At 38.7% G+C, this 26,484-nt stretch overlaps 2 protein-coding genes across 3 annotated transcripts; one reads left to right on the top strand and one right to left on the bottom strand.

Annotated features, from left to right (window-relative positions):
- Positions 1 to 922: 922 nt before the first annotated feature.
- On the bottom strand, positions 923 to 1,822 carry LOC113724339 (uncharacterized mitochondrial protein AtMg00860-like). Its single transcript, XM_027247248.2, has 2 exons — positions 1,638 to 1,822; positions 923 to 1,409 (listed from the first exon to the last, which is right to left on the bottom strand). The coding sequence occupies exons 1-2, from the start codon at positions 1,820 to 1,822 to the stop codon at positions 923 to 925; spliced, it is 672 nt and encodes a 223-aa protein (XP_027103049.2).
- Positions 1,823 to 14,934: 13,112 nt separating this feature from the next.
- Positions 14,935 to 16,257, top strand: LOC140035935 (ethylene-responsive transcription factor ERN3-like). 2 transcript variants are annotated; one of them, XM_072077285.1, is made up of 2 exons: positions 14,935 to 15,462; positions 15,648 to 15,836. In XM_072077285.1, exons 1-2 carry the CDS (start codon positions 15,031 to 15,033, stop codon positions 15,684 to 15,686), a joined length of 471 nt encoding a protein of 156 aa, XP_071933386.1. In that variant the 5' UTR covers positions 14,935 to 15,030; the 3' UTR covers positions 15,687 to 15,836. The 2 variants fall into 2 exon arrangements, with proteins under 2 accessions (XP_071933386.1, XP_071933385.1); XM_072077284.1 differs by having other exon boundaries at positions 14,935 to 16,257.
- The last annotated feature ends 10,227 nt before the right edge of the window (positions 16,258 to 26,484 follow it).

Genomic DNA, 26,484 nt, shown 5'->3' with positions numbered 1-26,484 from the left:
CTGTCCAGAATTGGCTGATGAAAATCTTATCTCTGTCTGAGATCATGCTCTGAGGGATGCCGTGTAGCTTACAGACATGGTCCAGAAAAATCCTAGCTACATTTGTGGCCTCAAAGGGGTGAGCTAAACTTATGAAGTGGGCATACTTGGTAAACCTGTCTACTACCACCAGGATAGTGTCCTTCCCCTCAGACTTGGGTAACCCCTCTATAAAATCGATGGTAACATGACTTCAAGAGTGCTGTGGAGTAGGGAGTGGTTGGAGTAGGCCTGGGTATGCCACACGTTCATCTTTACATTTCCTGCAGGTATCACATTGCAATACTACTGTTTTGATCTCTCTGAACATGCCTGGCCAATAGAATAATTGTTTAGCTCTCATCCAGCTGGCCTGGATGCCTGAATGTCCACCTAGCTGTGAGTCGTGCAGAGCAGTGATGAGTGTCTTCCTTATTTCTCCTCCCTTCCCAACCACAACTCTCCCTTTATACCTCAGAATCCCACTCTGATAGCTATAATCTGAAGCCTGTCCTGGAAATGCTAAGATTCCTCTGATGAGGTCCTGAGCCCAGTCATCTCCTAGATAGCTCTCCATCACCTCTCTCATCCATTCAGGTATAACTGTGGTAGTTGTTGCACACTCAGCTTCTTCCCTTCCTATTCTGGAGAGGGCATCAGCTACCACATTCTCCTTTCCTTTTTTGTAGCATATCTCATAGCTTAGTCCCATCAGTTTAGTTAGCCATTTCTGTTGGAGGGGGGTGGTGATTCTCTGCTCCAGCAGGTATTTTAGACTTTGGTGGTCAGTGTTGATGACAAAATGATGGCCCTCCAGGTAGTGTCTCCACTTAGTGACTGCTGTGACTAAGGCCAGTAGTTCCTTCTCATAAATTGATAGTCCCAAGTTCTTCTGTCCCAAGCTTTAATTAAGAAAGGCCAATGGTCTCTTATTCTGCATTAGCACAGCTCCTATTCCCCCATAGCAGGCATCAGTTTCTACTATAAAGGATTGAGTGAAGTCTGGAAGAGCTAGTACAGGGGTGCTGCACATAGCTATTTTAAGTTTCTGAAAAGCATCCTCAGCCTCCTCTTCCCAGTGGAATCCATCCTTCTTGAGGTGGGTGGTTAGGGGTTTGGCAATAGCATCATATCCCTTGGCAAATTTTCTGTAGTACCCTGTCAGTCCTAGGAATCCCTTCAGCTGTTTGGTGTTCCTTGGTCTTGGCCACTGCATCATGTTGTCAATCTTTCTGGGGTCAGCTCTCACTCCATCTGCTGAGATGATATGGCCTAGATATTCCACCTGCTTCTGAGCAAAGGAGCACTTGCTCTCCTTAGCATAGAGTTGGTGTTGCCTTAGGATTTCAAAGAGTTCAGTAACATGCTGGACATGTTCCTCCAGTGTATGGCTGTAGATTAGTATGTCATAAAAAAATACCAATACATGCTTCCTTAGTTGTTTCTGGAATACCTGGTTCATCAATCCTTGGAAGGTTGCAGGTGCATTGGTCAGTCCAAATGGCATGACTTTGAATTCGTACAGTCCTTGGTGTGTTCTGAAAGCTGTTTTTGGAATATCTTCTTATCTTACTCTTATCTGGAAGTATCCTGCTCTGAGGTCGATTTTGGTGAAATACTTGGAACCATGCAATTCATCCAGCAGTTCATGAATAAGGGGCATAGGGAACTTGTTTTTCACTGTCAGGTCATTTAGCTGTCTGTAGTCCACACAAAACCTCCATGATCCATCCTTTTTCTTGACTAGCAGCACTGGTGAAGCAAAGGGGCTGCTACTGAACTGGATGATCCCAGAGTGTAGCATTTCCTACACTAGTTTCTCAATCTCTGTCTTCTGAATATAGGGACACCTGTATGGCCTGATCTGGAATGGCTTTGCTCCCTCCTTGAGTGTGATGCAGTGATCCTGGCTCCTTGCAGGGGGTAATCCCTGTGGTTCCTGGAATATATCTGCAAAGTCCTGTAGTAGCTTCTCCATAATTGGTGGGATTGGTTCCTAATCTGATTCCCTGTCCTCCACTGCATTTACCTGTGCCATGATCCCATATGTTTGCTTCCTGGTCCACTTATGCAGTCTACTCCCCCTTATCAGTTTCAGTTGTATGGTATTGTCCTCTCCCTTCAGCTCTACCTGCTGTTTCCCTGTCCTGAACTTCATGCTTAGTCTTTTAAAGTCAAACTCCATTGGACTGTTCCTGGCTAGCCAATCTACTCCTAGTATCATATCACATCCTCCCAGCCTCAATGTATTGAACTGATGTTGGAATTCATAGCCCTGCATCTTCCATACTATAGGCTTGGCAATGCTTCTGGACTGCAGTTTCTCCCCATTTGCCACTCTAACTGATAGAGTCTCCTTCTTTGTTACTAGTTTCAGGCTTCTAGCCAATTGTTCATCGATAAAACAATGTGTACTACCACTGTCAACTAGTGCAGTAATGGCCCTTCCCTGAATCATCCCCTTAATCCTAATGGTTTTGTGTTCAGTTTCCCCAGCCAAGGCATGGATAGATATCTCCATGAGTTCATTCTCTAACTCTCCACCAATGCAGTCGCAGAATATATCAGCTTCATCATTCTTCTCCCCCTCTCCCACAATTCCTGGCATCTCCTCTTCTTCCATAATCAACAGGTTTAAATGGGATTGTTTACATACATGCCCCAATGTATATGGTTCAGCACATTTGAAGCAAAGACCTCTTTCTCTTCTATGGTTGAGTTCTACTGGTAAGTTTTTTGAACTGGCTCTGAGGATTGGGGTGGATACTGTAGGTTTTGGGGTTGATGGGGATCTGTTTGTCAAGTAGTTTGGGGTAGTTTGAAGTTTTGTCAGGGAGTTTTGGGTGGTATGGGACTTTTAGCAGGGGTTTCTGGTAGCTGGGGCTATAGGAAGGGGTCTTGTGGATTTTCTGTAATGCTCTCAGGTTCCTCTCCTGCAGTTTGGTAGCTTCTACAGCATCCGCCAGTGTTTTAGGCTTGGCAAGTTTTACCATAGTTACTATTTCTTCTTTTAATCCACTCAGAAAACATGTTTTGTAATAGCAATCTTGCTGATGAGGAAGGGAAGGCATTACTAGGGCTTTGAGCATTTCGAATTTCTCCAGGTAGTCAGCTACTGAACCTGTCTGCATCAATTTGTTGAACTCTTCTATGGCTTCCTCAGGGGAGCCATCTCCAAACCTCTCGCATAGTGCATTGCAGAGCTCCTCCCATGGAATATCCTCCCTTCCATTGAATACACCATGGAACCAGATATCTGCCTTATCCCTGAAATAGAGTTCTGCAACCTCAGACTTTATGTCCTCCTCTACTCCATTGATTTTGAAGTACTTATTGGCCTTCCTGATCCATTCCCTAGGATTTTCCCCAGTGAATGATGGCAGGTCCACCTTAGGTAGCCTAGTGAAAGTCCTGTGTCCCTGAGATTCAGATCTATCCATAGCTCCTTACTGCTCCTCCTTCCTCCTGTTGTCCTCCTTATGCACCAAACTTGACTCTGAGCTGTTGCCTTCTACATCCTTCCCTTTGTCGTTTAACCTTGCTAACATTTGTGCCATCATGTTCATCATACCTTCATACTTCTGATCCAGGTTTTTGAGTGCCTTTTCAGTACTCTCTTGCCTGTGCTCCATGATCCTGACAGCTTGCTCTAATCCATCACTCCTGTTAGCAAAAGTTCTAACTACACTTCCTAGTTCAGTGATCTCCTTCCTCGTCTCATCCTGGCCTTTAGTCATTTTCCCAATGGCTCGTAGCTAGCTCTGATACCACTGTTATGGACCAGAAACCAGAGAAGCCAGAACTATTGCAGAAAACAGAAAGGACAAGCTCAAGCAAGGAACTAATTAATCAATGAATCAATGTAACAGTAATCGTATGAATCTGATTCTTCATTAATAGAATTTGGTGAACAAATACAAGAACAGAAATGATGGTTCTAGCTGAGTAGGGGTAAGAATCGAAGGAAAATTGGGAGGGAAAAATGAGGATTGTTCCTCAAACAAACTTTGATGAATCTAGACAAAATGAATTCAAAAGCTGCTTTACTTGAGCAGAGAAGCCTGCTTATAAAGCTAACGAATCCTAACAGATTACTAACTGAGCCAATAAAAACAATACACGTGTTGAATTATATCTGCAAGTTGCATCTGCAAGTTGCCGCTCCTGAGGTTCTGTTAGAACAACTGAAACCCAGGTCCGTTGGCCATGCTATAGACAACCTCTCTGTCCAATGTCCACGCCTTCAGCTCCTTAGCATCCACGCCTTCATGTTCCTACTACCTTGTTTCTGCTTACTCACGCCTTTTGTATTTGTTTTGCCTAGTGATCGCGCCTTTCTACTTCTGACATTCACGCCTTCATGGTTCCTGCTTCCTAAGTCATGTTTTTATCTTTAGTTAGTTTGTTCACTTCATTACAGTTGGCTTGTGATTAAATGTGATGTTTGAATAAAGTAGACTTGGATGTTGTTCGGGGTTCATTATTTTCTTATTTTGCTTCTGGACTTGCATATTTGGTAGAATTTCTTGCCGAAAAATGAAGACCCAGAAAGAAGTTGCAGAAAGCTTCTGAGATTGCAAAAGTGTGATTTCGAAGCTTGCCTGGATAGTTTCCAAAAATTTCATTTTGATCCCCTAACTTTTACCTAATTTCACTATGGCTCAAAACCTTCTGAAATTAAACCGATTTTGCCCTTTTAACTTTATTTTTTTTCATGTTTTTTAGTGATTCATTGGTAGATTAATTCTGGAATTTAGAATATATTTAGGATTAAATATTTTTAGTTGATTTTTAGCTTGTTGGGTTTTATAAGACGAGTTATATATTTCGGTAATATTTTCGTTTGGGTTTAGTAAGTGGATTTTTTATTTATCTTTGTGAGTTCTAGCATAAGGTGGGTAGGCTTTATTTAGAGCCCTTAATTTAATTTTTTCTTTAATATTTGACCCCTGAAATTTTGTAATAATAATTTGACCTCCAGAACTTTTATAATTTTTTCAATTAGGACCTTGCTTGTTTTAATTTCTTAAATATATGTTGTTTATCTTCTTTAATTAGTAATTATGCTTCATTTAAATGCTCTAATTGATAAATTTCATGATTATTTTCATTTCTTTACATGTTATTGCTTTTATTTGTTAATTAAATTGGTTACTTGATGATTTTTGTTAATTTTGGAGTTAAATAGGGCAAATCCATTTCCCCATTAGCTACTACTTCAAAGGGAGGTATCCTCTTATGTTATTTTTAAATGCTCTTATGTGCTCCTATGTGATTTTATGTGTGTAATTGCATATATTTTGAATGTTTTATTTTATTTTATTTATTTAATCACTTTATTTGTTTTTAATTTTGTATATTTATTTTAATTTAATTTTTGATTATTTGAGTGGCATTTAAATGCCAAATTGTAATAGATAGGGGGTTCAAGACATGTATTTAGCTAGTTTTTGTAATAGATAAGATTTAATTCTTGTTAAAAATGTATTTAGTTAGACAAGTATAATGGTTATATTATTATTTTATTCTCCCCCTAGATTGTAGTTAAGACGCCGAATGTAATAGATAGGTTTCTATTTGCTTTTATTTGTTTGTGTATTTTCATGCTTGTGTGTTTACATGTTTATTCGCTTTCTTAGGGTCTTTGCATCTAGATATCATGCTTATGTGCTATGTGCTTTATGTGCTTTATGTGTTTACTTGATTTTATTATGTTTTATATGATTTGTTTAGTTATAATAAATGCGACGTAACTACACTAGTCCAACGCTAGTTGTGGTCTTTCTCTCCGATTTTTACTAGTTCAACACTAGTGAATGCTTGGGCTAGTTTAACGCTAGACCCTTAGGGACCGTCTGCACGCTAGAATCACATGCTTGCATGACAATCACTATATTTCATGCATATTTTCGACTCTTTTAAGGATATTTACCATTTTTGCATGATATTTCCTCTATATGTATATCCCTTATCCTTATGTGTGAAACATGACATTTAGACTTGTATTTCATTTAAGAAAAATTAGAAATAGGTTAGTGCATTTTGCTTGACTAGATTAGGAGAGTGCCTTTTGAATATGGAATATGGAATATGGACGAGTATGGCTTCGTAGCCTTAGCATTCTCGTATTCCCTCTATAAAAGGGAAAATTGAGTCACGAACCTTAGCCCTCGTATCCGTTATGTTGCACCCCTTTCTTTTAGGTCACATATATTTGTATATTATAATTTTTCTATTTTTTCCAAATCTCATTATTGCATATTTGTGACCTCTTCAAAGAATCACTTTTGAGTGTCGCAATTAATGTGATTTGCACCAACTAAAATTCGAAAAGACATATTGACCCTTTCGATAGTCATTAGGTCTAGGTTTGCATTCATATAGTAACATTCAAGTGTGATAAGTTTTTAGGTTAAATTAAGAAAATTTTTGGATTAAATCACGTAACTAGCCTTGACTAGATTGAAAGGGTGCCTTGGATTTTATCCTTGCCTTCCCTTTCTTCAACCGTGATTTCTGAGCACTTTTCTCTTGATTTTCGAAGACTTGAAGTCGTTCAAAAATGGTTTTCTCTATTTTTTATTTAAAAATTCATTTTCAGGTGATTTGGTACACCTTAATTTAATACCAAGTGACGACTCCTATTTTTCTTAAAAACTCTTTTTAGACTATTATTTTGGGTCAAAATCGTCGCACTTTTAAGTCCCATTTTAGGCCCTTTTTCTTTATTTATTCTCTAAAAATAAAAAACTCATTTTCACTTAAAATTAATCAAATATTCATTTTTATAACTTGTAATTTTATTTTTCAAAAAAATGGGGTGCGACACCCCCTTTTCTTTTTTTAGCTTCAGCAACGCACAACCACAACACTAGTGGTGACTTGCCGTTGCTCTCCCCCTTTTCTGTTTTTTATTTTTCCAAAACGTCCCAACAGATTTGGGTAGACCCTATTTATCCCATATTTAAAATTTAATACCCTATTCCTCCTAACCTAGTTATGAATCCTTCTAAATCTCGCATACAAGCCTATATATATATATATATATATATATATAACATAACATATATATCCATAAAGTCTTCAAAATAATTTATGAAACTAATAAGACTTAAAAGAAAAGTTTTAATGTGAGTTTGAGACATACAAGTTTAGGTGCCTAGTTGTCTGCTTGATTGATAGTGACATCTTCTTCTCCTTCTCTACTCGACGATAATGAGAAATAAGAGTATCATGGTTTCTTTAAGCCCTTAGACAGGTATTTTAGTTCCCTAATACTACCCACTACCTAGTAGTTTAGATAAGAGTTTTAATTTGTTGTGAACTCTTATCCTATCTTATCTCTTTCCTAACCCCCAATTAATCCTTTAACCTATCCTACAAATATTTTTACTTTTACTCATGGCAAATTACCATTTAATTAATTAAGCAAAATAAAAATTGAGAAGAAATGTGAGTTTTAAAGTAAATGTGTGAAAAAGTGAGTTCTAATTACTGGGTTTAGATTGGCATTATGGGAAACAGAGGAAAGGTAAGGATCAGTTAGGCCAAAAGGAGCTGCCAGAATCGGTGGAAGAGGGGAAATACATTGTTGATAATAGGTTTCAAAGAGTGGGGCATTTCAATCGCTAAATGTGTATTGCTAAAGACATTCCCTCAGATATGTAGCACGCCAATTCTCGTCCTTACGCTGGTTTACGGCTGTTACTTCTTTGAGAATTTCATCCCGTTGATGGGTGCTCCAATTGATACCATAATATTTCTTGAAGGCTACAATTTTTACTTTATGTTTACCATTGGTTGGGGTCGATTGACATTTGCTTTTGCTTGGACAGCAAGAGGGAATAGAATAGATAGTAAGTCATCATTGTTTTTGGACAAATGATTTGTGTAATCAATCAGTTAAGAGAAGAAAATTGGAAGATGCAAGCTCAAATGATGAAAAAGGTAGGAGATTGAATGACTCAAGAGCTGGCACTTTGGCTTATAGAAAGCCTTGAAATCGGCGGCATCCTCAAAGTTAACATTGGTGGTCACTGGTGAATTCAATAGTTAAGTGGCAAAGGCTAGAATGGCTTGGCTGAGGCTAAATTGTCGGGCCATGAATTTGGAAGAATGCAGTTCAACACCGACTCTCACTGTCTTAATACTCGCGGGTGGTATGTGATCATACACATAGTCAAGGCGCTGACTTACTAAATATGATTTCCATACTTCATTCCATTCAGTTTGCTCATTGGATACAAATTGGTATGATTGGGAGTTAATGCAAACTAGGAAGGGGAGAATTGGTTGTTCCAGACCACGTCAAAACAGGGACCAGTGCTGATCGGATCCTCATAGAAAATATGGAGGTAATTCTAAAACTTTAGTGAGCATGGTTGTGGATTACAGAAGTGGTTGTCTAGGATACAGATATTGCCGATTAGAATAACGCCGATCGGATGTACCATTGGAAGATAGCTCTGTAACCAGACTTGCACGAACCATATTGGTCCCCTCACTATTTGAAGAGTCTGGAATCCAAACAGGTACAATAGATGCGGCATAGAATAGCAGGGGTGAGGGCCAAGTGAATGCCTCTTGACAAGGGAATAGTCACATGATAAAACTCTTGGGTGATTTGAAGTGCTGATGTGCTGAACATGTAATGGCATAGCCAAAAAATCAAGAAATCAATGTGTTCATTGTCAGAGGCGGGAGATGTTTCATATGGATTAAAAGCGGAATCTAGAAAGCGGCCGTAGGATTTGCCCTCTTTATTGGTAGGGCCAAAATTTTCGGAACCCTTGCCATCAATAGATTGAAGTCCATGGTTGTGCCATAGGAAGGCAATTGTGATGGCACTAATACCCATTATTGTAGGGGTCATCAAACCACAGGTAAATAGGAAAGTATTACGGGAGGTGCTCTAGAAGCATCGAGCTGCAGCAAATAGATCATAGTTGGGAAGAAATGGAGACTTGCAGAGTTTGATAGCATTAAAGATGCTGATTTCTCACCAAGTTGCTTCGAAATGAGCTTGAAGGCGATCAGCCATTGGGTAAAGCAACCATGAATATCGCATTTTTCATTTCTCCAAAACCTTTGAAGATGTTGGCGGTGTCAAGCATGAGGGTTTCATGTGTAGGTTGTGTTGTGTCTTGTTTGACAGGGATTTGGGCAACTAAAGTTTCATTGTAAGAAATGTAAAAGGGCCCTAAGGTAAGAGAGGGGTACAACGAAGAGATCAGCACTTGATCTAAGGCTTTGGAGCCGGCAGATACAGGAGGAGTTGCCCCAATACTGGCGGTAGCCATGGATGCTTAGCAGAAATCAGTAAAGGAGATGCGAGGTTTGGGATTTGGAGGATGAAAGGAAAGCAGATTATAAAGGAGATGAAGTGAAATTGTCTGCGGATAGGAAAGAGAGGGGACATAGAGTCCGAGCGAGAAGAGAATTCTTTTGAAATTCAAAAGAAACAAACCAGATAAGGATTGTTATTGATAAATTCGAGGAGTATTAATGAGTACTGAGTGTAGGTTGAGTGAGCTAGTGAGAAAATCTTTTCAAATTCCAAGGGGCATCTTGAAAGATGGAAATGATCACTCGGTAGATGACAGTCATAAAGAACTTTGATTGAAGGCAATTAGAGCAATTAAGATGGATAGTGAAGAGTTAAATCAAACACGCTATCGGCAAGTTAAATGCTGATAAAGTATTTGAGGAGGGCATCTGTTTGGGTAATATTCATCCAATATCGGTTAGAAAGGTGTTGATTAAAGATAAAGAAATATAGCTATGTAATGGCTTGATAAAAAAAAAAAAGCAGTGTTGTAGCGTAGTCAGTTGCATATACAGTAAGCCGATCTGCAATTGGTGTAATAAACAGACATGTAGAGGGCCTGCAAATTGTAAGGAGTTGGCTGCAGTGATTCAAGGGCTGCAAGATAAGTAGCGCTTACAAATCAGCAACCTGGAGTATATCAGTAATGAAGCCGGATCAAGACTGATAGGTATGAGGAGTGAAGATTCCATATGAGATCAGTGATGATAGCTAATATTTACATCCTCATCAGTGCATACAAATGTGTACTAGCACATAGGGGTGGCAATGGGGTAGGGTGGGGCGAGGGATCCTACCCCGTCCCCCGCGCCATTGCCTATTAATTATCCCGTCCCCCGCCCAGCCCAGCTTCCCCCGCAGGATTAAAAAAAATTATTATATAATTTACTATAATTAAATTTGAGCAGATAATCAAGTACTAAAATATCAACACATCATTAAATTATTATTCATTGTAATTTCACAATTGAAACTCATAAAAATAATTAAACAAAAGTTATTTGAATACAATCTAATATGATAAAAAAATATAACTAAAATAATCAAGTTTTCACTTTTGATACAAATTCAATCACTAAATTATTATTGTATTTTTTAAAAAAAAAACATTATTGTATTAAATGTAGTTAGGAATTTAACATAAATGTATTAATAAATTTAGTATAAATAATTAATAATTTTTATTAATAAACATATATAATTAGTAGTATAATTAATAATATTATTATATATATAATTATGTACATATATATATGTGTGTGTTTTTTTTGTTTCAAACGGGTGGCGGGGCGAGAGTTGGACCGGGGGAATATACCCCCGTCCCTTGCCCAGTTTCTAAACAAGGGGAGAAAATTCCCCCCGCCCCAACCCTCACCCTGACCCCCGCTCCAATAGTCCCCCGCGGGGCACCCATTGCCAGCCCTACTAGCACCTGTTCATCGATAGAAATAGAGCTGACAATGGCAGTTAGAGAGGAGCTATGTGTATTGGCTCACATCCCTACAAATTAGGGATGAGGTGGTTACGTGAGCCCCAAAAATATAGGAGTAGGCAGTTATCACAACCCATATTTGGAGACCAATATTGCTAACATAGAGCATTACATGGGGATTAGAGGAAGTTGGACTGCTGATTTTGAGAGGGAAAATTCACATCTATAAATACCTAGAGATACATCAGATTGGACACTGACATACTTTCATTCCACAAAACACGACAAATCTGATGTTTCTTTCTTTTTAAACAGTTTTTGTAGAATGTTAGGCTAAAATTAGGATTTACCAAAGCTTTCTTAGATTTCTTAGGCTAATTTTAGGATTTCAGGTTTCACGCAATCATTTCTTTCCTGTTTCATGTTAGTTTTTGTACAAATCAGCAAGTTCCATTTGAATGTTCTTCACATTTCCAAGCAGCTTTCATGAGTTTTCCAGCTTCCTTTACATTCCATAATTCATCAGCATTAGTTATTAGTTCTTGTCTTTTTACCCTTTCCTTGTAATCGGTTGCTCTTGGCACGAATTATATAAGTCCTTAATGCTACTCAAAGTAGGGCAAATAGCAATCGTAAAGCACAATCAGCGCATTCCCATTTTCACCAAATCGGTCCATCCATAAGGTTTTAAATTCCTAGTTTTCTTCATACAAACTAGGTGGCACGCTTGCAACCATCACTCCATCAGCAACAGTTTGTTCGCCGGGAAAAATCGGCACAAATAGCTACATTTCAAATTACATTCGCAAGGGCAAGTAGAATATTGAATTTTCCTCCAGACGGGAGCCAAGATACAAAGTGATTATCACTTGAAAGATCTGAAGTTTGCTTCATGAGTAAATTTTACCTGTCAAACAGTGAATGGAATTACATAAGTACTAATGTTTAAGAATGAAGACCAATGAACACTCTGCTGCATGGTCCGGTTATAGAAGTGCTAATCTGTTGTTAGTCTTAAGAAATAATGTTTTTCCCAGTAGTCAGTCAAGGAGTAACGAATTCTTCAATGGTAATGCTCCTGATGCAGACTGCAACATTGTTTCTGGATTTTTGCCTTTCAATCAAACCTTTTGTTTTAGATTTTTTTAAGTCTACGAAACAAATGATTGGTGCACTAAATATCATTAAAAATACTCTTACTGGCAGTGTTAATAAGACAATTTCTTCCCTTGTCAGCTGTGGCTTCTTACACTAAATTATTGTTGTCCTTGTGTGGTTAATATGTTGCGATATGCACATCAAACAAACTTATCTGGTGCCTGTTAGTTAGAATGTCAATTTTATTTGAGAATAAATTGCATCCAGCTGGATCAGATCAAAGTTGCTATTGTTTAAATCTTTGGAGTTCAATTGTGAGAAGAAATGATGCAACTGAAACTTCACCTACACAGGATCCTTTAACAGGCTTCAGTGCATAATTTGCCCCCACAAGGATTTACTTCGCCTTCTGTTATACTTAAAAAGTTTCATATCATGATTTAACCAAAAATGTCTCTCTTGAGTGACATACTTAATATTTGCGGAACAAAAGGAATGACATTTAGGTATTTAGCTTCCGCTTTCTCAAATATGATCTTTTTCTTTCTTCCCAGGGAGAACTGATTGGATTTTCCATCAGAAAGGTGGTTATAATTTTATTCTCTTGATGCCAGACAAGAAGAAAAGAGCTGAAAACCCTAGTTCTTAGATGTTGTTAACATGATATAGAAGACCAGATTGAATGAAAGTTGAACTGTTACTTTTGTCTGAACCCTTCCAGCATACGTGCAGAACAAAAGGGATAAATGTTTGAATACTCCAGTTCTGTCCGATAGTAATATCTGCTCTCCAAGAGGTTGAGCAATCTGCACAATATGCTTTTCGGACTAATGAGATTTTCTGGATATCATTTTAGCAAAATTTGTTACGCTGAGTTCCAATAATCCAGCATCATTCCTAACTAGTTCTCAGTTCTGCAACCTTCAAGTAGTGCAGTCAAATTACAGAAGGCTGAGACAACTTCTATCTGTCTTAGGCTTAAACATTTGAAGATTCATAGAAGTGTTAATTTTCAGAAAGCTTTAATCTGCAAGAACTGATGCCCCCTGCATGCAACATTTCTAAATCGAGATCCAAATATCAATTAATAGTGCAAGCTATTATGGAGGAATGTCCAACTTCAGTACTAATTCCTGGTACAAATTAACTAAATGCTCATTAACCTTATATGAAGCTGAAGTTAAAGCTCTTCCCTAGTTGTATTGCCTAATTTGTTTGGTGGCTTCAGACAAAAAGCAAATGCTTCATGACATACTAATGTAAAATATAGAATTCAATGCTAATAATTGAGGAGTCAAATGATGTCATTCGATAGGAAATGTAGGCATAAAATTGAATCTGATATGCGAAACTGCAAGAATACAAATTTGACCCAATTCAAGAATGGTTTTTCCTGATCTTGATAGAGACTAAGTTATTTCTTTAATAAAGGAGATGAAATCATCGACTAATAAAAGAAAATATGCACTAACATACATTTATCTACTGACAAATCTTTACAATTCCAATGTAACAGTCTACCAGAAGGTTGGAACAGAACATTGGAGAAAATCGCCCCAACTCTGTTATCAGCTGAAGAGCCTGATCAAACATTATTTCCTTTGCCAGCAACAACTGTTACATGCTTTCAAGGGTGTTGCAGCATGAATAATTCAGTCTGATCAAGCAATATTAAACTGCTAATATCAAACCGTTTCACAGTAAACATGCCATCAATAAAATAAATAAAATCATTAAGGGGTTGAGGTTGTTTAATTGTGCCAAGTGTCATTCCATGTCAGTCTAATATAAAAAATACATACTGACTGCTAAGTGACAAAACAATCACTTTTACCTCCGTGGGACTAAATATGGTAGGAATCTTTGGCCGCATTTCAACAAGCAGAATCCTAATTCAGGAAGCAAGATGACAAAATATCAATCTCTAATTAATGACCCCAAAGACTACAAGTTGATCTCATATGAATGGATTAAAATATCCGAGTATCATCAATAAGCGCAAAGAATTTTGCTTATGGAGAAAGGACGGCCAAAATGGCACAGCATGGTACTGTGGAACTCCACCAAATTTTCAATTATCAACCAAATGCATAATTCCAATTCTTACTATTGTGGTCATTGCTCAATCACGCTGACTATTCCTTCAGGGATTTAGAATTATGAATCAAAACGTTCCAAAACCATTCGGCATATTGAAACATGACTAATATGGATGCCTTATTCTTGTCAGCTTCTCAATAATTTTATTCTTTCTCCTAAGCAAGTTTGCCTCTTTAATTTCTTTCTTTATTCAACAGTTGGCCTTTTTTATTAGCTTCCTTTCAAGGTAGGCTTGGTTGACTTAGTTACCAAAAAGTATTAATGGCGACTAAGGAAGGATAATAAGTTCTGTTAGCAGAGTAGAGAGAAGAATGCAATAGGATCTAAGCAGATTAAGCGTATAAAATAGCTACCAGAAGTAGTTGGGAAATCTTTTTTGTCACAGAAATCACATCAAATCAATTAGTGCTACAGACATTCTTGAAGATTAATGATCTATAGAAGAGCCCCATTCTGATCTTGGAATTGCCCAGAGCGAATGAATATGTTGTGACATTTTAACGAGCTGCACTAGTTGACATGAAACTAAAATTTGTGCTAAATTTTTGACTGGTAATTAGTTGGCGATTTTATCAATCGGATTTACCTTGCGGACAATTGTTTTGTCAATAACAACATTAAGCTTTTGTAACATCATTTATTTAACTGGTACTACTGCTCGATAGAAAAACAAATGAAACAAAGTTAAAATGGTCACCCAAGTTTGTTTATAGCCACATTATCTCCATATTTTGTTCCATATGAATGGATAGAGAGGACGTTGCTCAGACTTTCACTTAATTTTTGCACAAGGAGCCAACCATGGGGAGTATGTGAACAAATAATGCACACAATTGAGGACTAATTAATCTGAAAGGAACAAGAAAATTAACAGGAAGAGAATATTCTTTTGGTTTAGACTTGGATGACCTTATTTATACCCACTGATAGGGGCCATTTCTCACATCATAGTTCACCAATCTGCATAAATCTACAATTCTCCTGCCACTATAAGTTACTGATTTCACACCACATTGTACCCAAACTAGACTCTTCTTGAACGCCCGCATTACTATTCATGGCGGGATCTGAAACCACGAAAACCCCCACTAACACCATCAGCACAAAGAAGGCACAGCCAACCACATCAACAACACGGAGATTTGTAGGTGTAAGACAAAGACCATCAGGAAGATGGGTAGCTGAGATCAAAGACTCGTCTCAGCGAATAAGACTGTGGCTTGGAACTTATGATACACCTGAAGAAGCTGCTAGAGCTTATGACGAGGCAGCTAGAGCTCTACGAGGAGAAAATGCGCGAACCAACTTTGCTGCAGCAAACCACCCAAACTTGAGCCAATCCGGTTCATCACCTTCTACTGGTGCAGTAAACATTCCTGAATCTGATGCACGGCATGGGATGAGTTTCTCTTCCTTGAAAGCAAAGTTAAGCAAAAATCTACAAAGCATCATGGCTAGGACTTCGGAGACTAAGTCATCCAAGAGCAGAGTAAGTGACCACTTCACCTTTGCTAGTATCTTTCACTTCAGGGGTCAATACCAAAGGCCTGTTGACATAAAGAATATTGAAAAGGTAGTGCAACCAAGTGTAATTGTTCCCCATGCTTCTGATAAGCCATTTTCCTGGGAGAGCTCAAGCGTATCTGATTGTAGCAATGAATGGATTGGTCTCAGGCAGCATGGTTTCGACTCAGACGGATCAGATGTCAGTGAGGCTTATCTTCGGGATCAAATGATGGGTTGGATGAGCAGTCCAGAAGTGAGTGAAGGGTCAAGGAGTAAAAGGTTCAAGGTTTCATCTTCTGTGGTGATTCCTTCAACTTTTGCTGAATCTCCATTAAGTGGCACCCCAAGATTTTGTGAATCACCATACAGTGGTACTCCCAGATTTTGCGATTCTCCATTTAGTAATAGTACACTAAGTTTTTGTGATTTTCCATACAATGAGGAGAATTAGTCTTAATTTTCTTTTTTACTTTTGATTTTCAAGTCAGAGAAAATTACTGCTTGCTTCTGTTGTAATCCAAGTAATTGAGCTTTCTGTTAGATTTCCAAGTACATGAAGTTTTTGAGGTGAAAATCCTCCCCCATAAGGGCCGAGAAGTGAGGTCAATTGATTAATGATTCAGGCAAATCCATCACTGACCACAAAGAGTTGATCGAGGAGAAACTTTTATGACTCGGAGTTTCCAGCAGAATTTGTAATATGTTTTCATATGCTAGAAAAAGCAACCGAGCACAATCCTGATACACATTTGAAATATCCAAGTTCAACTTTTAGACATTATCGTTTATCAATTTTCTGGTTTAATCTGCATAACACTGGGATGATCAAGTTGGTAATCCACATCTTATAATTTTTGTCCCTTAATTTTCCATTTCTCTTCCTGTTGGATTTGATAGTTTAATTGGACAATTTTGGCAGAAAAGAATATGGTCATATAGATGATCTCATGAAAAGACCCAGGAAGTGGGGAAGGCTGATCAGTAAGAAAGCATTTGAAAGAAAGCAGGCCATGCACTACAAAAAAAAAAAAAAAAAAAGTTACTACTGTATTGCTGGAATGTTCTTTTCTTACAACTCCAGCTGCTAATAATAAATTAGACACATGGATTTGTTTCTTCGTGGCCGTTTTTGATCCCCCATTCATCATGTATTTCTCGGCTGAAGATTAATTAAACAACGGGTCTTTTTCATAATAGTTACATCATACACCATTTGATAATTAGTAAATCATAGATGTTGATAAGATTTCGGCATTTCAAATTTTTGAATTGCTTTGTCTTTTGAGCAAAATACAAGAAATTGTATTCGATCAGTCGTGTGCAACTGATGGAACTTGTACAATAGATGTATGCAACACGCAACAAATATCTCTGTTTGGATTAGCTGTTTTTTGGGTGCTTTTGAAAAATTTTATTGTAGCAGAGTTTTTAGAGTATATTTTGAGATATTTTTAGAAAATATTTTGAAATATTTAAGAGTAGTAGAGTTTTTAAAAGAATATTTTTGAATATTAAAAAAAAGATTAGACTACTTTTTACAGTACTTTTTAAAAATTTTTATAGTATTTGAAAAATTAGTGGATCCAAACAGATACATGACGTAATTCCAAAATGATATGAAGACATAATGACTCCACCCTATTTTCTGGATTTTTTTTTGGCTGTCTCCGTAGAAGGAGGATGTCGCTCCTAAATTTTATTGATAAAGTAAGAAAATGGAGGGCAAGGATGGAATTAGGGGCCGGGTAGGGGCAGCTGACATGTTTTCAAAAAACCTATATAGGCCTCCAAAATTTTTCTAAACTTGTACATGAAGGCTTAATTTTTAAATCAAATTTTATCACTTTTCCCCCTCCAACATGTTCGTCATTATCACATTTAGACATCAACTAGAAGAAAAACACCGCGCGATGTGCGGTGTAATTGTTAGGCTCGATAAAAAATGCCCAGTTATTCAAATTTAGATATTAAGTATGAAAAGTTACATAAAGGTATAGTAATATCTTTGTGATTTTGTAATTTTATTGAGCAGTGAAAATAACTAATTTGTTAAGAAAATGCAAGACAATATAATAAGATTATTGAGATCATTATGATGTTCCTTGTTTAAACATACAATTTAAGATGTTCCTCATTTCTACGTAAAATGTGAGTTGTAACTTGTTTTTGCATATAATGAAAACAGAACAAACAAAAAAGACAGATACAATCGAGGTGGAGCAAAGTCCTCTGAAAGAATTGATACAAAGTTGAGACCAAGCATAGTTCAACCTCTACTACAAAAGTCGCCTAAGGGATAACCACACATAGATGTACACAATTCGTAGATATAGCAATAATCCATTCAAAAAGTTCTAAGCAATATGCCAAATCTAGAATGGCAAATCAAGAAGGCAAAAAGTATCAAGTTCGAGTTGTACAATAGTTGAATAGTATGAATTCAGCTTAATCTTGTTTTCTTGGTGAAGTAGCTGTCTATATTTTAAGAGTCATCTCCTTCTACATTATCTGTATCATCGAACTTTTTTGCAAGTCAAGGACAAACTTTTAAAGAACCATTCGCTTCTCTTGTAGTCATGAGTTTTCTTGCAATTTGCTTTTAGGAAAAGACAAATGTGTATTACAAGTTCAATTGAGTGTTCATGTACTTGGAGTTGAGCTCCACAATCTTAGCTTGATGGCAAAGTGAGCCATTTTTTGCGCTACTTGCTAACTAGACAGAAGTGGCAATATCATTAGTTGTAGAATACTATATCACTGTGTAGTGCTACCTTGCATCTGCTAATTGTGTTTGCACTGATTTGATATGCATCAGAAATGCCTTTGTTTTGAGTCGCTCATGAACAAATTCAAGAGGAAGCTCAACATGCTATGAGCAAAACTAAAATATGTCAGGTAACAAGTCCTACAGAGAACTTGGACCTTTTAGCAAAACCACTACAGAGCCTTATCAAGGACAGAAATGCTCCGTACTATCCCCTGTTTCATTTCAGCTTCTTATCTATTTCTTATTGTTGTTTCTCTAAACACTCGTTACATGATTTCAAAATACTATTAGGATGTGGCAGGGACAAGGCTCCTGAAACCTTGTAGCAGAATGTTATGTTAGCAGCAAAAAAGGTTGACACAGCATGTATGATACTACTAACAAAAAGTTACCTGTTTCATGTCAAAGTAAATCATATCCACTCTCCAAGTGTATAATACTAATTCAAAATTGCAAACTGACATTCACAGGTTCTACTTTGTTATGTACCTGGGGAGTAATGGAGTAATTTAATCTTAGAAACCTCATTTACTCTGACCATAATCCAATCTATAGCTAATATTCCCCCAACTGCTAGTTGGTAACATTTGCTTAGAGAGCAGAAATTACTGTATATGAGACAAAAATAAAGGGAATGCTGCCACTTCCAAGCAGGCAATGTAGATTTACTTTTATTTAAAAGCTTAACATTGCTCAAAGCAGTAGTTGTTGCAGATAGAAGCCTCTCTCACATGGCAATGTCGAATCAACAGGCATTTAATGGAGTACAAAAGCAACAAAATGTTTGTTAATATGCTAATGCTTTGTAATTTTTAACATAATTGTTTACCTTAAAAGATAAGCAGTTGAACAGCACATGTATTATACAGTAGGTTAGAATACATCAGCAATTGTAGTTGATTACACATCCATTTAGGCTGGACTTTTTGCATGGTATCTGGGAAAAAAAAATTGATTTAGTAACTAACCCCCCCCTTTTTTTTGGCTAACCCCTATATGGGGGCGGGTGCCACTCCAAGTGTTATTCAGAATTCCCACAATGTAATGGCTGTAGGTAGCCTATGTCAAGCGTACATAAGGCATCTGTGTCTTATCTAGGCGGGCTAGGCCCTTGATAGCATGTGGAAGCTGAGTGGGGGAGAATCTCTGGCAGACCTGCATGGAGCTTGCTAGCTTTGCAAGGGTGTCGGCAACTGCATTTGCTTCCCTATAGGTGTGAGTAAAAGTAACCCACCGACCCAGAGCTAAAGCCTTGACTTGCGTGACAGTAGACCATAGCTTCCAAGGAATACTTCCATTGTCGATCACCATGTTCAACAAGGCTTGAGAATCCATTTCAACCTGCAAATCGTGAATGCCAGCTGTAATTTGCATACCCTTCAATAATGCCAAGGCCTCTGCCTCCATATTTGACCTCGATCCCAAGAACAAGGAGAAACTACTCAGGACATTACCATCTGAGTCCCGAAGCACCCCTCCAGCTCCCGAGGGCCCGGGATTCCCCAAGGATGACCCATCAATGTTTAGCTTGACAATCCCGCTCGGTGGCATGGCCCATGTAATCCATCGCGGGGGTCTCCACTTTCTCCGTGTCATGCTAAGCAATAATCCTGACTGCATCAACTCCTCGTCATCATGTGTCACCTGGACGAAAGGCCAGGCCTGGGATATGTTGAGTAGCAAACTCTGGACGTGCCGACAGACCTGGGATGGCGTCACATTAACAGCCTCGTACATTGCCTCGTTCCTAGCCTTCCAGAGGCCCCAGCATATGAGCGATGGTAACAGCCCACCTATCGCTCCCCGGGCAGTACCTGGAGACCTATGAAGCCACCATTGCTGCAAACAGCATCTGATGCTATTGGGGGTTGTGATGGGCATCAGAAGGGCCCTCGAGAAAAAATTCCACACCGCAATAGCAAGAGGGAAGTCGGAGAAGACGTGATCCTGAGACTCCTTATTAGGGCAGAACTGACATTTGGAAGGTAGTTAGAAACCAAACGTACTCAAAGCTTCACGGAAAGACAAGTAGTTGTTAAGCAGCTTCCACATAAAAATAGATATTTTGCATGGAAGCCGGCTATTCCAAATACATCCCCGCGAGTCAAGGCACGCTCACTTATGCCGTAATGTACCCCATGCGGAGGAGATAGTGAACTCCCCGAGGGGGTAACGTCCCAAGCCCACCTAACTGTGCCTTTGAGATCAATAGCCTGTGTGAATTGGTCCACCGTGTCTCGAATGGCCCGCATTCGTCTCCAAACTCTGGAAGCCGCATGACACGGCTGCTCAACCATGCCATATTGGGACCTCATAAACCTAGCCCACAAAGATGTGGAAATGCAATATTGCCACCATAATTTACAGCTAAAAGCCCCCTGCATGCCCTCAAAGTCCTATAACCCAAGCCAATCCTCAATTGTGGGGAAGCGCAGGTTTTTCCAGGAGCACCAATGATGTTTCGATCCGAACTCTGATTGACCTCAAGGAAACTGCGCCATTAGGCGTTCTAGGCTGTTGAACACCTATTTGGGAGGATCCATGACTGCCAGCACATGTAAGGGTATGGCGGACAAGACATGCTTGATGAGGATCAAGCGTCCCCCCTGGGAGAGAAGTTTCTTCTGCCAACCCGTTAGCTTTGCAACAAACTTCTCAATCAAAAATTGGAAGAATTCCTTCTTTCGATGACCGGCATAGAGGTTGCACCCTAGATAAGGGAAGGGAAAGGAGCCATGTCTGAAACCGGTCAGGTGTTGGATTTGGCGTACTTGACCAGCACCACACCGTCGTGACACTAGAAAGAAACTTTTTTTCTTGTTAATCCTTTGCCCCGCTCCAGTTTGATAGAGCATTAAGAACCGGATCAGGTTGCCCACTGATCTCCTATCCCCCCGAACAAAAATCACAATATCATCCGCGAACGCCAAATATGTGACGTGAACACAACCTCTCGGCAGTGCATAATGGGCCACACTGCCATCCGTAACCCGCACATTTAGCCCCTTATTAAGAGCTTCAGAAGCCAGAATGAAGAGGATCGAGGATAAAGGATCCCCCTGCTTAATCCTGTGCGATGCCTTGAAAAAACCCCTTGACCTGCCATTCACCAAAGCAGAAAACTAGCTTTGGGAGAGGTTTTTCAAAACAAGCAAAATAAATCTATAGTCAAAACCAAATTTTTGGAGCAGCCGCCTCAAGAACCACCATGACACTCTGTCAAAAGCCTTCATCATGTCCAGTTTGAAGATGCAGTTGTGGCCTCGGACCTTTCGATTGATGGACACCACCATTTCCTGAGCCAAGAGGACATTTTCGGCTATATCTCGGCCTGGACAAAAAGCATATTGCTCCTGAGAAATAATGCCAGGGAGAATAGCCCGCAGTCTGTTAGCTAATACCTTCGTGAAAATTTTATTAACGAATGTGCATAAACTAATGGGTCGAAAATCTGCAAACGTAGACGGCTTTGGCTTTTTAGAATCAAAACAATCAGTGAACTGGTGATGCCTTTCGGGATCGGAGTCCCCGCCATAAAATCTCTGGTTGCTGCCAAAACATCAACTGCCACAATATCCCAACAATGTTTGAAGAAAGTGCCAGTGTAACCGTCCGGTCCCGGAGCGCTATTCTTGTCGAGATCAAAAACCACCCCTTTTACCTCCTCCATGGTTACTTCCCTTAGCAAATCTAAATTCTGGTCCACTGAGACAAGTTCCGGGATGTGGACTAACAAGTCATCCACATCCCTAAACTCTTCTGCCATTAGTAACTGCTGGAAAAAATTAACCGCCTCTTGTGCGATTTGTTCCTCATCGTCAAGCCAAGTTCCCTCCTCATCCTTAATGCGGTGAATTGCAAGCTTTGTTCTTTTCTCCCTAACAGAAGCATGGAAGAACCGCGTGTTGCAGTCACCATCCCACAACCATCGAAGGCGCGCCTTTTGGTACCAGTATTCCTCTTGAATGCGTAAGTTCTGTAGCAGGTGGCCTTGTGCATGGTGAAGGTCAGATCTGGCCTCCTCTGTTGGGTATGCTTTATAAGTGGCTTTCTTTTGCTGAACCTCTATCTCGTGTTGTCTAGCAGCTTGAAATATATCTCCAAATTGTTTTTTGCTCCAGTGTCTCAAACATGTTTTCAACCTTTCGAGCTTGAAGGCCAAGCGGTACATGCCATACCCTTGCGCCGGCAATTCCCAGTTGCTCTGTACCTCCGATAGAAACCAAGGGTTCGAAGTCCAAAATATTTGAAATTTAAACGGTTTTGGGACACTGGCACCAGCAGGGCGCAGGCTCAGCAGTAATGGAGAGTGGTCAGAGGTTGCACGGTTGAGGTGCTGGACTGAGGTATCCAGCAAGAAACTAAGCCATTGCTGATTGACTAAAGCCCTATCCAATCACTTCCAGATTCGAGTCCCTGCTCTAACACCCGTCCACGTAAATGAGCTACCAGAGTAAGGTAGCTCCTGGAGGTGGCAGGTAGAAATGGATGTGTTAAAGTCAGTGATCGCTCCAAGATCTTGAGTTGCCCTGCCTGTATACTCTGCTAGCGTACTGATTACATTAAAATCCCCTCCCACTAGCCACGGCCTTGTGATCGATTCAGCGATAGAGCCCAACTTGGACCATAAGGTTTGCCTCTCGGCCCTAGTACACTTAGGATATACAAACGATGCATTAATAGTTTTGGGCCAGGAGTCATGACCCGCCATAACGTGGAGAAGTTGCTCCGAGTTATGTAAGATAATGAAATGAAAACCAGACCTCCAGAGCATCCAGATCTTATTCGACGAGTTGAACAAACAAAAATCAAAGGACAACTTTGCACGCAAGACTTCTATATTAACCGCCTCGGATAGAGGCTCTAAGAGGACTAAGACTGCAATATTACGGAGTTTAAGCAAGGCTCGCAAGCGATGGACAGAATACCTGTTCATCGCTCCCCGAAAATTCCAAATCAGTAGATTAAGCATTAATGAGAGGGTGGTGTGGTACCTCAGTAGCTCTTGAAGCTTGCTGTGTTAGGATCCACCGGGGCGGTGGAACATGAACTCGCCGCTTCCTCATCTTCCACAAAAGCACCATGGTAAAGCCCTCCTCATCGCGGTCCTTCCCTGGTTGAGCTGGCCGCAGCCCCAAGGATATGCTAAACTGCTGGAGTGAGTGAACCATTGCTGCTCTGTCAGAAATCGTATCTCTGGGCATGCCCTCTCCATCCGAGAGAGATCCTTGGATCGCTACTTTCTCCTACTCATTTCTCGCTGCGTATCATCACAAATGTCCCCCAACGTTGATGGGTCGTGAGTGACCTCCAACAGGCCATGCGTGATTTAGTAACTAACCCTTTACCTAGTCTTTGAGGCTCAAACTAAATGGCAACTAATAGTCGAATGGCACAATTAATTGCATGAAACTTTGATTTTACCTAGCTATATTTCAGTTTCATGAACTTATTTTGGTCTACAAGTTTTTTGATGGTTTCATATTGGAACAAACATAGCTACACCCAAAATGGAAATTCCTAAGAAGTTAAACTCTTACATCTAAGCATAAAGTAACAAAATATATGCAAAACAGGTATAAAAAAAGCTTAGTAGGATAAGAAAAGAATGCTAGAAAAACTAACCTCTATGTATGGAGGAGCAACTAACAGCAGAATTGATGCACAGCTAAAATTCCCAAAACAAAATGATGTTGCAAAAGTTATTGAAGTTTAAGATATGAGTTCAAAGTTTTAGAAAGGTAATAAAATTTGAAAGTTGTTTTAAAAAAAAATGTTGACATTGGTACTCTTAAGAACCTATAATGTTAGCTCAGACCTTACTGCAAGTTGTTAGTGTTATAGAATCAATACCACTTTATTCCACTTCGAAATTATTTCCTCATAACCATTATTTCATCTGCAATTTTATTCTTTGTATACCAGTGAAAAATACAAAGGTAGAGACATGAACAAGAACCAAGAAATTGATGATTTCAGTTATTTTGAAAGACCCAAGCAACGCCCTCAGGGGCTTGGTCTGGTGGTTGAGGTTGCTGAAGATGGAGCCTCAGGTCCCTGGTTCGAACCTTGCTGCCAGCAAGTTGCTGAGGGTGGTGAATAGTCTGCGGGGTCCACTCCCTGCGGGACACACCTAAAAAAAAAAAAAAGAAAAAAAAAAGATGAAAAAAGAAAGACCCAAGCAACAACTAAACAGGAGTTGAGAAATTTGAGCATTCATTGTCAAGGAACCGTAAAAAATTCCTTGCCTTCCAGTAAGGACCATTCTCAACAACTCTATGATATGTGACAGAGTTACACAGTATCAATGTTAGCTGAATTCCACAAATTTTTTGAAATTGCTAGCTTTATAAGTATTCAAACATCCTAACAAAATAGAGCTCTAATCAAAGATACTCACAAAAGATACTAAAGTGCATTCAACATCACTAACCTTCTTCCATTTCTACATCCTCATCTTTATGAAACTAGCATGTAACCAAAATCATCACTTTACACAATCAATTTACATGGATTTTACAGTAAGACCAGAGGCATAGAGAAACTTAGCAGAACAAATCATCATAGAGAAACTTAGTAGAACAACCAATAGGCACTGACAGAGAGAGAAACAATAAGAAAGCAAATAATAAGCAAGTGTAAAGTGAAAGTCAATCAAAGATATTTATCTTAAAAATTGGTCGTAAATTTTGTATCAGGGTTGCTCCTATTTAATATTCACAAAAATTACACGAATTACAGAAATTTTTGCTACTACTTGTTTAATCAAACTTTTGATATCTATTCTATTTCCATTAAAAAAATATTGATCCAAATCATGAAAGAAGGCCCCAAGATGGAATTCACCCACATGACCATAAAATGTTGCCCAAAGAGTATAAAATAGCTAGCTGCAAAAAGACAAAAATGTCAAAATCATTACCAACTAACTAAAACAATTTAAAAGAAACAGCCAACCAACACCCTTTTAGTTTGAATTTCTTGATTGTGAAGAGTTGCTGACAATATCAAAAGGAAAATAAAACTTTCCAAGAATATGAAAAAAACAAGTTAAACTATTTCACCTAACAAAATAATCATAAGTTCCAATGCAAGGGTAAACCAAAAAAATAAGCGAAGAAACTTTTGAGAGCTAAAAAAAAAGAGATTATATGAACAATCATGAAAAAATGCTTCATTTATCTAATTCTTAAAAATCCATGGAACCAAAAAGAATGCTCCTTGTGAGCTAAGAATTCAACAAACATTTTTGGAAGAAAACACATGAAATGGTTAAAAAGAAAAAACCTGCCATCAGTTGTTGTTCACTCTTCTTCTATCATATAGCTGCCATTAAAAAAAGATGCAAACAGCTTTTAGAAGACCCAAAAAAAAGAAAAAAAAGAACTGGAAAAAAATGACTAAAAAATAATCACATGGTGGGTAAAATGAACCTTTGAGGTTAATGATTTCAGTAAAACATCTGGAACCATAGGAAAATGCGAGAACCTCCATTAAAATCACCATTACTTCCTCTTCAATTTTCATCATCTTTTTTCACATTTAAAAAAAAAATGCAGCCATTGGTTGGAATTTTTTGTTTCAGCTCAAAATCTGTTTTTCCTTCTTTTTTCCAAAGCTTTTCTGGCCTTTTGTGTTTTTCTCTTCTTTTTCAATTTCATATTTTTTCCTTCACTAGCCTATTTTTTTTTCTTTCTCAAGGGTCCTAGCCAAATTTCATCTAACCATCAAGTACAAACCCTACCATACACCACCAAAAGGTCAGGGACAAATATTAAAATTATCAGTTTTTAAAAGTTTTGTAGAAAAGAGATTGTTTTTGAAGTTTCTAATCTCCTTCTCAATGATTCACATGAACCAAAACCATATGAGAAGGAAAAGAGAACACAAGAATGGAATGGCAGTATGTGTGTGGAAATCAATTGCTAAGCATCATCAGCTAATCAAAGACACGGAGCACTAATAGTCTAGAGACAAACCTTTGTAGAAAAGCCCCTCAATCAAGTCCTTTAGCAGGGGATGCATTCCATTAGGATATACAAGGGGGTTATTAACAATCTGTTAAAAGTGCAAGTCTCCAATTACAAACAACTATAGAAACCAGTAAATGAACAAGGCACAAAACGAATAACAAGCATTCCTGTTCTTTACAGGACACTTGTATGTGAGGAGGTAGTGGGAATACATTATCACGCATTCATGCTTGTGAACCCAACTACCGACACGTCAGCAACTTTG

The sequence above is a fragment of the Coffea arabica genome, chromosome 2c (assembly GCF_036785885.1).
Source record: "Coffea arabica cultivar ET-39 chromosome 2c, Coffea Arabica ET-39 HiFi, whole genome shotgun sequence".
Lineage (NCBI taxonomy): Eukaryota > Viridiplantae > Streptophyta > Magnoliopsida > Gentianales > Rubiaceae > Coffea > Coffea arabica.
Note: the sequence above shows the minus strand (reverse complement) of the source record. Positions and strands in the feature narration are given on the sequence as shown.